This window comes from Sebastes umbrosus, chromosome 4 (assembly GCF_015220745.1).
Source record: "Sebastes umbrosus isolate fSebUmb1 chromosome 4, fSebUmb1.pri, whole genome shotgun sequence".
Lineage (NCBI taxonomy): Eukaryota > Metazoa > Chordata > Actinopteri > Perciformes > Sebastidae > Sebastes > Sebastes umbrosus.
This window is the reverse complement of record NC_051272.1, coordinates 27,144,519-27,159,698: the sequence shown is the minus strand read 5'-3', so window position 1 is coordinate 27,159,698 and position 15,180 is coordinate 27,144,519. Positions and strand designations below refer to the sequence as shown.

General features: G+C 38.6%; 1 protein-coding gene across 3 annotated transcripts in view; it reads left to right on the top strand.

Annotated features, from left to right (window-relative positions):
• gnao1a (guanine nucleotide binding protein (G protein), alpha activating activity polypeptide O, a) overlaps positions 1-15,180 on the top strand; it is a 113,166-nt gene that overhangs the window by 69,007 nt on the left and 28,979 nt on the right. For all 3 annotated transcript variants that reach the window (XM_037766625.1, XM_037766627.1, XM_037766626.1), the window contains exon 4: positions 5,796-5,956. In XM_037766625.1, coding sequence (XP_037622553.1) covers positions 5,796-5,956 — 161 coding nt within the window. The remainder of the gene's footprint in view (positions 1-5,795; positions 5,957-15,180) is intronic.

Sequence of the window (15,180 nt, the reverse complement as noted above, 5' to 3'; positions counted from 1 at the left end):
CTGAGAGATATGTATGTACATTTCAAATACAACTAGTTCTTTATACAGTACTCATGTATAGACCTACATGAGAAAACATAACAGCTGTGTGCAGCTACTAACTTAAAGCCTCAGTTGGAGGTTTCCTCTCATCTTACCTGCTGCTGGGTGTGAGCAGAGTCACTCTGATTCCAGGTCTCGTGGAATAAGTGTAAACTATAACATTAAACAGGATGTGCATGTAGTCAGTGGAGGAAGGATGACTTAGATGTCACACACACACAAGAATGGATGGAAGAATGTGTGTTTGGTGAATATATGTTTGGTGCAGTTAGTTTAGGCTGATAAATGGGTGGTGGGCGTACTGATTGGCTATAGATCGGAGACAATAACAGAGATGTGAAAGGACCTACAGTCAGTGCCGAAGTGCTCTGATTGGCTATTGAATGGATGGCCAGAGTAAGGAAGGCGAGAAAGGAACAGATGCAGAGGATGAGGGAGGTGATGGCACCGGATGATTACATCTTTACTGTCCAAACAGGGATGTAGAGCAGGCAAACAGATAGCAACATCTGGCTTTACATACACACACAAATGCATACATTCATCAAGGCTGTCATCATCAACTTAAAGTAAAACTACGACAGAAGCTACAGTAGGTATAGCAGAGGATAAACTGAAATACTCAGCTATTTGAGAAACTTATTTTGTGTACGTGCAAGAAACTGTTTTACTGAATGCTAATTGAAAACAAACTCAATCAAAACTAATTAAATTTAATTAAATACATTTAGAAAAAAAGTATTTATCAGTGATACTAAAAGATGCTAGCGCTAAAACTGCAGAAACAAAGTGAAAAAATACCATATAAAAAGTACATGCACAGAATTTACCAAAATGTAAATGCTGGAATTACTGGTGTAAAAATAAGAATAAACAAAAAAAAAAAAACATGATGCCAGGGGAGGACAAATGGAAACAAACATGGTCATGGGCACTGATGGAAGGAGAGATGAAGGACAAATACAAAAAACACTGTGAGCGATGAGTGTAGATAGAGGTCGGATAGAAAGAGACTATGACAGAGTTGATGATGATGATGATGATGGAAGAATGGCTAATGGCTGAGAGAAACACTAGATGAGTGGATGACATCAGGCAGGTGGAGAATTGGTATGCTTGGATGCAGAGAGCGATAGACAGGGAGGAGCAAACTCCCCACAATAAAGGAAATGACAGGTCTGGTTCAAGTCAATTTCGGAAACCATCGACTATCGTGTGATGAAAATTTAGCCTCTGGAGGGAGCCAATATTTCTGGGGTTCCAGTGTAGCCAGGGGATATCGGGCCGAAGACTTCCTCTTCTGTGTGCTGGTCAATTGTTTACAGTTTGATTAGCAACTTGAAATGAAGTAGCTAGTTTACAAGCTTTTTTTAAACCAATAAAAGAAAAATCATCGTCAGACGATGGCCGATGGTTAACTGACTTTGGTGATCCTCTGACTTCCTCTAGCTCCACTATCAGGTCAGATTTTTCACTTATCATGTGAAAGATGTCAACATATATACTGAATAGATTGGAACAACATTTTGCACTGAGATTCTTGGTTACCAGATGATGAATCATACTGACTTTGGGGATCCCCTAACCTTCATCTAACGCCATCATCAGGTCAGTTTTATAGTTTGTCCAATACTTTGATTTATGACCAACTACCGGAAAAAAAACTAATGATGTCCCCATCTGGGAAAGATGGGAAAGAGAGAGAGGGCAAGAAAAGGGAAGAGAAAAACAGAGAAGGAGACAAAAATGTGGAAATTCAAAGAGGGCAATAGGTGCATAATAAGAGAAAGAAAGAGACTGAGATGCCTTTCCTTTCTTTAATGGGCATATAAAAGCCTGCATCTGTTGAATTTGGACAAATGAATTAAGCTTTGAGTTATTATGTTGTAACATCCTGTAAAAAATCATTTTATAAACAAGCCTCATTGTGAAATCACTACCGCTGGAGAAGTCTTTGTTTATATCATTAGCTTTTTGCACTGTGTAAGTGGATGTGGGGTTAGCCTAGCGCCTTGGTGAAATCCCTCAGTAAATGAAATGTATTGAGGCTGTACCAGGCGACTCCCAGGTGCGAGTGTGTCAGACTGGGTGAGTTTTAATCAGGTTGCTGCTGCAGAGCATAATGCATGGTCTGTCAATTCTCCAATCTCACGTAATCTGTTATTATCTCTTCCTGATTGCTTGGCATGCTGTGAATTTCAGGGGTATGTGGAAACTCAAACAGATCATTATTTTCATTTCAGCCTGAGTGCCGTGCAATCTAATTATACTGCCTGGATAAATTACAGTAAGGGAATAACAACACTCATCTCGATACTATACTGTTTCACTGGTAAAAGTATTTCATTCTTTAGGACGTTATGATATATTGTTCCAGTGATGGAGTTAGCCAGGTTTAGTGTTGCATATAGAGGTGGGAGTAAAATCAATTAATGTAAGAATAAAGATTTGTATCTTCTAAGATCCTGAATCGATTCACAACTTATTTTGTGTATCATTTATTTTGAAATTGGGAAGTTTCTGAGAAATAAAAAGGCAGCTTGCTAAAGCCTATCATTTTTATTTATGTAACAGGCAGCATTTTTATTTTTGTATAACTTAACTATTAACTATAACTTGTTATTCTTGAAATCACTGAAAATTCAGAAATACTGAAAACTTTTTAGTAAAAAGTGATTATTTGTGCCAATTTAGCATGAATAAATGTTACATTTTGTCTTAGGTTTGCCTATGTGTGTTTACATTATTGCAATCAGTTGGTATAACTTTTTCAAATCTATGAAGTCCATAATCTTACACACACTTTACTCTGTTCGTACCATAATTTGCTATACCACCTTTATGAGTACATCCTGAGCTTAGCACTCCAACGTACAGAATTGTGAATCGATTTTGAATCGAATCGTGAGATACCGAAAGATTCACACCCATAGTTGCATAGATGATTTATATATTTGATCTGTGTTTACTCTGTTTTGTATTTCATTTTGCTGATTCAAAGATTTCTCAGGCCACAGTAATAGAATATCTCATTTATAGAGGTACCTGTAGGTTGAAACTGTAGTGAAGTATATTTAGGTCCATTGGTCCATTATTTGTATGTCTGATTCTCATATTTCAAGCTTGCTGACATGAATTATATTGATGTAATATTGTTGGTCACAGAAGGAAAATTGTATGTTTGGGATTTGATTCATTTAAAGGGACTGTTTGTAAGAATCAGAAATTGGTTGTAACAGCGACACCTGTGGCCGTTAGGTCAACAGAAGTCAGCGTCCTGTTGCTCGCCCGTGTGTATGCACTACCTGAATGTGAGCGAGCATCCGTCAAAACAGTGAGGCGACACACATCAGCTAAAACCACAATATCACTCTATATTTCACCTGCTTGGAAGTTATGTTAGCTGACCAGACAAAGGTCTCTCCATGATTCACTGCTGATCCTAGTGTTGGCTTTTCCTGCCTCAGCCTCCCGACCGCGGTCGGAGACGATAACGTTTCTCTCTGCAGAGCCTGTCACTTCACAAGACCACGGAAAACATCTGTTGGTCTGGAGGAGCTGCAGCATTTATTTCTGCACAAACGTCCACTGTACATTCACTATATATTCTCAGAGTTTCAAATTCAAAATTAGATAACATACAGTAGATGGTATGGTATGGTTTATCTCCTTTCTTGTATTGGATTTAAAATAAAATCAGACAAATCCATTTTAAGACTTTGCATAATAATCTTCCCTTGTAAGGCAATTTCAAGATATCCTGACATCAACAATAAATGTACATGTTCTAATGCAGAGCCAGAAGCAGTTCATTTTATAATGGCCCTTCATCAAGTAAGTTTTGGTCTGACATACAATCATTTATTTCCAATAAAACTCGGCAGTCTTCTACATTTGTAGGGAAATACATTCTACCTAAATCTGACTGTAACATCAACATTTTGTGTTTTATTATACATGTAAATCTAATGCTACTAATGGGTAAAATACATTTCTCATACACACAGCAAAAGTTATCCCTGATCACAAATGTATTTTTGGTAGAATTTAGCTTCCACATAGATCCCTGAAGACTAAGGAGCTGGAGCTGTATCAGCATATTAAGAATACAAAGGTCAAGGCCTCAGTGTTCTGGCAATATTACTGTGAGCAAGAATGATCATATAGGAGGTAAAGTGCTAATGTAGGAAAAGAAATGAGTAACGGCAAAGACCAAAGGAGAGAAGGGGGGCAGGGATCAACTGCTGGATTCAGACAAGATGCTACTAATTTCAGCACAATCTAAAGGAGATCTCTGCAGCTGGTTTACTCATAGCTAAGAGGCTTTCCATAAACACAGAATGACACGTCTTATATAAATTAAACAAAAAAAAAGTTACCGTTATGTATGCAATATCAAGATGTGATTGCGTAATCTTTGCAGGAAAAGGTACAATATTCCACAGATATCATCCTTGTCTATAACATTCAATGTCACAATAGGAACCATATGGCTAATAGTTTGCTGATATCAAGCAATCAATGTAGAAAGAACCTTATTGGCAGAACCATTATCATCATATGACAGTTAGTCTATGTCAGCTACCAGGAGCTAATTTACCTGAGATCAGTGCAGACCAACAGTCTCTGCCCCTAAAGGAACCAGAGCCAGATCACTGCTGCATGACAACATTTTCCTCTTTGGCCTTCTGCAGCTATGAAAAAATACCCAGAAATAAAGGTTTGCCTCAGCTGGCTGGTGATTTTTTTAGAGCATCTTATGGAAGGTTTGCCTACATTGCAATTTGATGACATTTAAACTATATTTGAACTCAGGCCTCTCCAAAAACTGCAGTAGCATTCTGGCGTGTTTCTGCATCGGTACTGACTTAGGGTTTGTTATGGCACATGGATTGTAAATGATGCTTTTTGTGAAGGCTTTTCACCGGGAGAATAAATGGACCGTTGGAGCGGGAAATGCTCTCATTCTGTTCTCTCTCTCCCTAATCTTGTTCTTTTCTTCTGTCATCTCCTGTAATCGCCTTCGGTAATTGTTGTCACCTCAAACCTCCTCTTGTCTCCTTTTTATCCCCCATCCATGTTAAAGAGATAGTTTGGATTATTTTGAAGTGGGGTTGTATGAGGTACCTATCGATAGTCAGTGTATTACCTACAGTAGATGACGGTCAGTATGCCCCCAGTTTGGAGAAACAGACAGGAGTACCAGCACGGGAGCAAACCAATGTACTGCTGTTGACGGACCAGACTCCATTGACAAACACAGTAATTTTATCCCGTGTTCTGCAAGATAGAATTACTGTTTTTCTCAAAGGAGTCTGGTGGCTTTGAAGAGAGCGTAGATAACGGCTTCAGTTCCTTGTCTGAAAGGGCTGTCTGTCGGCAAGATAAAGTGGTGAAAATATTCTAAATATAGTGTACACTTTTTTAGGTGAGCCTTTCTTATAGGTGCCCCCCCTCCAGGTCATTGTTCTTGCTCTTCTGCTATATGTAATAGCTCTATATTTTTTATATCGCACATACAGTTTACATACTGTCGTGAACAGATAATCTCTGTTTACCCAGTGGCACACTGTTTAAAGTGCAATGTGCAGACAGTCTCTCTGTGGTGCTTGTTTGTTTACAATCATTATATTAATGTCATTTTGAGTGGTGATGTGATTACAGCACCTTTTTGAATTGAGAGAAGACGCTGCTCCTCCTCAGGCCTCTAAGAATACTAACCCCCTGCTTCTCCCCTCTTGTGTTTCCTCCAGGCGGATGCTAAGATGGTGTGTGATGTGGTCAGTCGTATGGAGGACACAGAGCCTTACTCCGCCGAGCTGCTCGGCGCCATGATGCGTCTGTGGTCTGACTCAGGCATCCAGGAGTGTTTCAGCCGCGCCCGCGAGTACCAGCTCAACGATTCAGCGCAGTAGTACGTACACATGGTCGTTTGTTTGTTTGTTTGTTTGTTTTTTTGTTTGTTTGTTTGTGTGTTTGTTTGTTTGTGTGTGTGTGTGTGTGTGTGTGTGTGTGTGTGTGTGTGTGTGTGTGTGTGTGTGTGTTACAGAGGTAAATGTGACATTTAATCGCGATATTGGTCTCAATGATATCACCCAGCCCTAGTGTGTGTGAGTATGAAGGGGGTTGTCTACACTGTCTGACTATGTTTACATGCACACTAATATTCCACTATTATTCCGAATATGACAATCTTCTAAATTTGATAAGGATCATGTAAACAGCATATTCCATTTGGATATTCTGAATTAGGCCTTATTCAGATGGAGCATTTTACGATTAAGACATGTGGGATATGCCGATATTATTCTGCTTTTAGGAGCAGTCTTTGGACATGTATACAACGTATTCAGAATATGCGTCTCAGTTGGGGTTTCTACGGCAGTTTGCGACTCACGATCACACAGCCTCTTGTCTGTTTGCAGCTCTGTGCGTTGTACGCAAACCACCTAGCCGACAGTTTGCAGAGATGCATGCCCGAAAGGAAAGCTCACATTTCTGGTCGGAAGGAGAAACACAACTACCTTTAAACATTATGAAAGACTTGGATATCAACAGGTTTTGGATATGCGCATATATCGCAACGCCAACCTTTTGAAGAAGGTGGTTGACGGAATGAAAGAGGGAAGCTATTCTGTCTTTCAGAGGTTGTACCGGGCTCACCTCAAGATTCTCCCTTTTACAGACATGCCCACTTTATGATAATCACATGCAGTTTGGGGAAAAAAACATGCAGTTGTTTACATGCAGTATAAATGTGTTATTTTTTGCCTATTGTAAAATGGTGTATTTGAATATTTCTGCATACTGGGGTCCCTAAACAGTCTTGGAATTACATAAATTGGGTATGACTGTAAAGCTGAGACTCTTGTGGATCCAATGAGCCTAATTGTATTCATGTGTGATGATGTTAGTCCCCATAGTAGCCATTTCATATAGTGAGGCCATTTTTTTAAACTTGACCTCACTGTATAAAATGACCTGTGGTGACCTCTAGGATAATCACAGCCTCATGAAACTGTACAGCCACAAACTAGAGACCTAGAGCATTCAGAGGATGGATGGCTTTCCTAGGTAGATTGAAAATAAGGGGGTTTCTGAGCAGTTTCCAGAACAGAAGTGCTCACCATCCAATTGACGAAAAATGCAATTCTTCAGAAATCTCCAAATGTCAAAGGTTTTTGATACCAAATCACAGCATGGCTTTTTCTGTGGTGTTCCTCAAGGTCTTGGAGTCTTAATGTGGTATTTTGGAGGGATCTTTGATATTTCTATCAATTCTCAAGTGGTAAAAAAATGGTTAAATTTAGCACCAAATTGTGTAACAAAAGGTATCAACCCAAAAATTGCTGCAACAACTTATGAGATATAATAGAGCATGGCAATGGCCATCATATACTTCCATCTTAATGTTCTTAACCCTTATACACTTTCGCAATTTATCTTAATGAATCAATTAATTAATTAATTAATATTTCTTATTTTTGACTAGAACAACTTGACACACACATGTAAATGGGAATATTAGTGGAATATTAATTTTCATTAGCCACGTAAACAGCTCAGTAGGAATATTGTCTTTTTTGGAATAAAGGCAAAAACTGGAATATTTTGTTCATGTAAACGTAGTCAGTGACAAAGTGACAAATGAAAAGTATGAGGGAATTGTGTCGTTCAACAACCACCAAACAATAATGTTACCTTCTATTACATTTTCAGAAAAGCATTGTTTTTGACTGCCGTCTGCCTGCTGTTATCATCTTACAATTTACATATAATTGTTTAGAAAACAGATAAACTTGAGTTTGTGCACATTTGCCATCCTTTTGTTGGTTGTTGTGGACATGTGTAGGTGTGTGTTTATAGTGAGCGGTAGGACAAAACAGGGTGTGTGTCAATGTGATTGTGTTGGTTTAGCACCCCAAGAAGTACCATATCTCTGACTCAGCACAGTAGCAAGCATTAGCCCCCCTTAATCCACCCACGCACTATAAAAGATTTAAAAAAAAAAAAAAACATGCTCTCAAACACAACACTGTTTATTTACAATCTTCTAAATGCGGTCATACACTAGCTATTACGACACACGGTCAATCACCATTACAAGCACAGGACCTGATTTATGCTGAGTGCCTGTGTGTGGGTGGAGAAAGGGAGAGAGAGACAGCAGGAGAGAGACAGCGAAGTAGAGAGGGAGGGAGGTGGGGGGAATTATTTCGTGTCATGTTTGTGCATGTCGCCCTTGCTTAATTGTGCACCATACATCCAGAGAAATTAACACAGTGACATAAAGAGAAATTGAAGCAGAGTGACAGATGGAGTCATATATTTGTTGCTGTGTGCAGCACATACACTATACGTATATCACTTTTATAGGCTCCAACCACAGATGTAGTGAATGCAGCTTGTGTTTGTCTTTAGTTGATACATGAATTCATATTAAACAGAAAACCAATATACTTTAAGCTCGTGGTTCCCAACCTATTTTCCCTGAAGCTCCCACCCATTTTGTATCTAAGAAAAGCTCCCATATTTTCTTATGTCGTCACCCAAAATGTACAAATCGAACAAAATCCTCAATTTGAATAAGGTGATTCAATGTATTAGATTAGCTATTCTTTTTTTATTAAATCAACTTTCTTTAACGAATATAACTCGTCAGCTAAACAGCAACAAATATGGATTGAATCAGAATATTTCATTCGATAAAAACATGTTGTGAATTTTGGAAATTATTACATCTATCTTTTTCCAATAAATCTGTACTTTTGGACTTGACAACGCCCTGGAGTTTTTGGAAATGTCACATCAGTCAGAAATAATCTTACACAGCCACCACTGGAATCTAATTCTACTAATAGAATAATAATATTAGTGTAGCCTGATCTTTATCTGCAACTGTGCACAAGTACCGGGTTTAAACAGAATGTGGTCTGCTAAGTAGCAAAAATAGTTTTATAAACAGACTTTTGTATAAATTGTCCAGTAAGTGTGTTATGATTTTAGTTCTAGATGTGCAAACCTAATTTTGACAACCTCAGAGCAGACAAATCCTGTCGCACCCCCTGTGATCTTTGGTGCCCTCCTAAGGGGGGGCAGGACCCCAGGTTGGGAACCACAGCTTTAAACTATATAACAACAGACACCAATGCATTTTATGGGGAAAAGCATAAAGTATGCTCATGTTGAAATACTATTGACTTATGGGTTTTTTTATGAGTCATTGCACAATGACATTCATTCAGGAAAAGTTATACAAAAGCTTGCCTGCCTTTAGATTTCTACTATATTACATTGTTTGTTAGTGAGATTAAAAGTTCTTACTTAGAATTTAGAGACGATAGTCAATTATAAAAAGCAGTTACCCTTACATTAGAACTGGCTAAAATGAGAAGAAACCACACCTAGAGATGAGATCAAATGCACCATTTGGATGAGAATCTAACAGTTGAAAAACGTGTCCAGAAGCAAAGCTAATGCAGACACCGAGGTAACATAAAGCAGAATAAATAGCAGAAGATAGAGAAGGCTGAAGAGAGCAGAGAACATGAGAAAAGACAGAAAGATAAAGGGCAGGGAAGATATAGAGAGATAAGTGAAGATTGGGAATTTAAACAGAGGCTTGGACAAAGAAAACACGTCAAAATGATGGAATGATACAGGCCGCGAGACAAATGAGACTGAAAAGGCAAGGAAAAGAGCGAGTCAGTAAGTCAAAAATGATGAGGAAGCAAGAAAAGGTGGAGACAGAGAGCGAGAGAGAGAGTTGCAGCACTTATGGTATCCCTTCGTCTTGGAAGAGCAAACATATTCCTGTCAACATTTACATGTGGTCAATTAACTCAAACAACATCCGTTGTGTGTTTGTGTGTGTGAGTGAAAGTGTGTGTGCATGTGTGCAATGCACGTGTGTATGTGTGCGTCCGTTTGTGTGCCTGTGGTAAATGTCACATTAAAGATTGATGCACACTTCCTATTATGTTGTGGCCCGTGGAGCAGAACAGGCCAACCAGCCAATGAACTGATAGGACAGATATCACATGATCAGACCACACTAAGTTTGACTGTGAGTGAGTGAGTGCGTGCCTTTTTTTGGTTGTCAGGTGCTACAGTTTGGTTAAAGGTTGGGTATTTAGTGAAGAAAGTTATAGTATGAGTAGGGACTGTTTGTGTGTGTATGTGTGTGTAATCACACATGCATGTAACGGGTGTTTGTATAACATAGAAAGCAGAAGGCTCTATTCTGAGACAAGCAAGTACTGCCTGCAGCCACCTCTCTCTATCAGCCCTGCATGTCGTGACCTATTTACTACAATACACACACACTCTGTTTATGATTTACATCCCCTGCCTTTTTGACACAGCAGTATGCATGTACCAACTTGGCCTCAGTCACATCCTCTATATGCACACATATGCAGTGACATTAAAAGGGTTAGTTTCGAAGTGGGGTTGCATGAGGTACTTATACATAGTCAGTGTATTATCTACAGTACATGGCGGTCGTCCACAGCAGTACATTGCTTTGCTCCCGTGTTGGAACTCCTGTCTGTTTCTCCAAACTGGGGGCGTGCTGAACGCCATCTACTGTAGGTAATACACTGATTATGGATAAGTTCCTCATACAACCCCACTTCAAAACTCCCAAACTATCCCTTTAACATGCCAGATGAAGTAGTTAAATGGACAGCAGACCAGAGCATGGCCTTGGTGCTTTGGTTTATTACACTGAAAGACTGCGGTATTAAATAGATGGAGTGCATCATGCCCACTAATAGCAGGCAGTCTGACTGACATTCAACATCAATTAGTGTTGGTATCAAGTATACTCAAAGGGGCATCATTATCCATTCTTTACTACAGATATTGATTGTGCATCTTGCATTGCATTTGATAATTTAACATCATTGAACTTCTTACCAGGTAATAATGTAACGCTACTTCAGCCATATTGATTTGAATAGATAAACATAGTACATCTTGGTGCCGGTGGGTACTGTTATTTGTACAGTTCTGGCTTTAGAAACTTAACTGTATCTTGTGTTTACAACACAGGTATCCTAATGTTTAAAGGTCAGCATGCTTCCCTTCACAAAAGGCCAAAATACAAAATAGATGACGTGATCTGGTACTTGCTTGCTTTAAGATGTGCCTTGAAGCGTGCGTACACCGCTAGTGTGAAATTTCCTGGTTTATCTTCTTCTTCTCTGGGCCAAATAATGACGGGGCTTTTTCCTCTATTGATTCAGAGTCCTTTTATGATGTGGCCAGGTTGTATCATGTTGCATCATGTCGCAACAGTTTCTGTAGAAGTGACAAGTGCTGGTTGTAAATATGTGTCATAACATCACAGTACGGGAGACGTATAACAATCTAAAAAAACGGTTACTTAGCAACAGCTATGAAGCAGGACGGTGGACCTCCCTTGGGCTTATACTGTAAAAAAACATAAATGTGACATAGGCATGTTTTAAGGTATGTTTCAAAGTATACAAATTCTGCCTTAAAATGCATTGGTATATGTTGTAGATAAATCATATTTAGTATACACTTGTACATATAGTACATTGTCAACAGCCTCTTATATTGAAATGTCACTTACATGCACTTAATGATACAGCTCAGATAGCTACTGTATTATAATTTGTGGTCTTTGTTTGATGGGTTTGATTTCTGTAGTGAACCACATGCTGATATAAATGGCTAATGTTTGGTCATTGCACTTTAGTTAATATAGCAAGTGATCAATATGACTGTGCTGTAGCTTGGCAGCCACTCGCCTGCATACTTATCCACTTACTGTACCGTGTCTGTATCTCTCTCACTGTTGGCCTTTAGACGTCTCACCTTGGTTTCTAATTCAAAGAAAAATACTACCAATCCGCTTTAGCATCAAGCCTCTGTTTTATCAACACTAGTTGATGTTAATTACCGGTCAATGCGGTGACGCTTTTTACACATTCCATGTAACAATACTACAGGCTACTGAAAACAGAAGAGTCTGTGACAGAGAGAGGGGTGGTGTGTGTCTGTGTGTGTTAACAAAGTGTTGAGAGTGATGCTGAATATCACAGCTTGTCAGAAGGACGTTTTCTTTTTTTTGGCCGATCCCAATATTGATTATTAGTAACAAAGGAGACCGGTAATCAATATATTTTGAACCGATATACATTTGCAGTAAAAATTTAATTCTTGGTGCCAGAATTTAGAATAACACCGTTTTAGAAATAATCTTCGTCCATACTAACATGCCTAAAAATGCATATCACATGACCATTCACATACAGTGGGCATGTGCATACCAGTGTAAACAGGAAGCACATTTGTCAACTCTGCAGTTGGTTGCTTAGTTACAGAAAATACATTATTACTATTATTATATAGTATTATTGTACTTCCTATAATAAGAGGTCTTGTTTGATACTTAAGATCTTCCTCTGCCATTATCACCTCACAGGCAACATTCTCTCTTTTTGTTTCTCTTTTTTGTGACTAACACTCTTTGATCATCTATAATACTGTGCATCACCAGGGGGATGAGAGTATCATACACTGGGGTCTGCTGTTAATCGACTTAGTGCACCATGAAGAGTAATATCAGGATGGGTAAAGGGTCTAATGCAGTGCTGCTCTACATACAGTATGCCATCTAAAAGCCAGGACTCCCAAGCATATAAAGGTCATTAACCTGCCCAGGCGTGATTTAATGGTAAGACCTTCAGGGGACAGGAGTTCTATACTGTATATGAAATAATGTTGGCAGCAGCAGTGTTAATGTAAGTTCATGTCAAAAACATTTTTCTAAAAAGTGACTGCAGGGTGGAAACAGTGACCAGGGGGAGCTGACAGCTTCTATTCAGAGAGGGTTCAACCTCCAGTGGTGGTAAAGGTCAGAAGGGTCACATTTACAGTATGAGCCCCAATAATAATGGCAACTCTAACTGACCTTTCTTACTCAATAGTGAAATATCTATGTGTAGCCTGCTAGTTGTTTTTCAGGTGTTTATCAATTCTTCACAGCTACTAGAGTCTGACAGGAAAAAGAAAAAGACAGCAAGGGGCGAAATTAGTAAAGAGAGGACAAGATTCAATGACTTCCAGTATACAGCTTGAGAGGACATGCATTTTATAATACCTAGTAGGGCTACAGCTAGCGATTATTATCATTATCAATTCATCTGTTGTAGGTCAGTCGATTAAAATATTTAATCGCCATTAACGCATGATTGTCCATAGTTAATCGTGATTCATTGCAAATTAATCACACATTTTTTATCATTTCAAAATGGACCTTAAAGGGAGATTTGTCAAGTATTTAATACTCTTATCAAGATGGGAGTGGACAAATATGCTACTTTATGCAAATGTATGTATACTTTCATTATTAGAAATCAATTAACAACACAAAACAATTACAAATACTGTCCAGAAACCCTCACAGGTACTGCATTTAGCATAAAAAAATATGATCAAATCATAACATGGCAAACTGCAGCCCAACAGGCAACAACAGCTGTCAGTGTGTCAGTGAGCTGACTTGACTATGACTTGCCCCAAACTGCATGTGATTATCATAAAGTGGGCATGTCTGTAAAGGGGAGACTCGTGGGTACCCATAGAACCCATTTTCATTCACATATCTTGAGGTCAGAGGTCAAGGGACCCCTTTTGAAAATGGCCATGGCAGTTTTTCCTCACTAAAATTTAGCGTAAGTTTGGAGTGTTATGTAACTGGTGGCTGGTACCAATTGATTCCTCTTGTTTTCTAGTTTTTCATCAATATCAATATCAATATCAATATCTTCACTCTAGCTTTAACACCTAAAAATCGCAAGTTGCATTAATGCATTAAAGAAATTAGTGATGTTAAAACCAAATAAACTTTGACAACCCTAGTCTGTTGATTCCCGACACACCAATTAATCGTAGAGTCTATAAAACATCAAAAAGTAGTGAAAAATGTCAGTTTACCAGAGCCCAACATGACATATTCAAATTCTTTGTTTATCTGACAACAATCCACAACCCAAAGATATTCTGTTTACGATCATGTGACAAAGAAAAGCATCAAATTCATTCATTTGAGAAGGTGGAACCACTGAATATTTGGGCATTTTTGCTTAAAAAACGAACATAAACGCTTGATCGATTACCAAAACAGTTGCTGATCAATTTTCAATTAATAGACTTTTCATGTGTGTGTTTAAACCATCATTTTGTCAGTGTTTCAGTATATCCAAACACACTTTATATGTTCTCATCGACATACAAATCTTATTCAATTAATGATGAAGAACAACAGCTGCAGGAGGATGGAAGCAATGATGGTGGAGAGAGTCTGACATTGGGGTTGGGGTAGGTTTATGTGTCTGTTAAAGCAATATTCTTTGGGCTTTAACACATAGATCTTTGTTGTATTTATTGTCCATGTAGATTCTCTTAAAGCTTGACAACATAGAACCATAATACTTGAACAATTGTCACTGCTGGAGAACAGCGGCGTTGGAAAATGCAGTAATGACAGTATGATTGTAGAACATTGTATGTTGTTTGAACAGCCGTTCTTATGTTTCTAGAAACACTGTATACATTAAAAGCACTGAACACCATAAAATGTGCTTTAGTAGGCATTTGTGATGATTTGTTCATTTTGTTTTAGTTTTTATTTCATAGTGTTTGATTATCTTCTAATCCTTTCAGCTCTCCCTATCTACTTCCTCTCCACACCCCAAGCTTTAACCCATATTTCTTTCTGTGTAATCAATAGTTCTTGTCACTCAAGCAATGTGTGTGCGGCGTGTGTGTGTACCATCAGCCCATATCTCCCTCCCTCTCTAGCCTTTATCTCTTTTTCTCATTCTCTTGGAAGTAGCTCATCATCCATTTATAAAAGCTCTGAAACAACACTCTCACCAATCTATAAATAAAAACGTTACATCCATTAGCCTACACTAAATGGATGCATGATGTGGATGTATTTTCTCTTCATATCTTCTGCTGCTCTCTTTCTGTCTGACAATCTGTCGGCCCATCTCTGTATGTTTAGAATACCAATAGCTTGTATTGCTCGCTCAGACCTCACTCTGCACTTGGTTTTAGTGAAGCTGTTTTCAGAAGGGAATATGGAAGGAATAATAC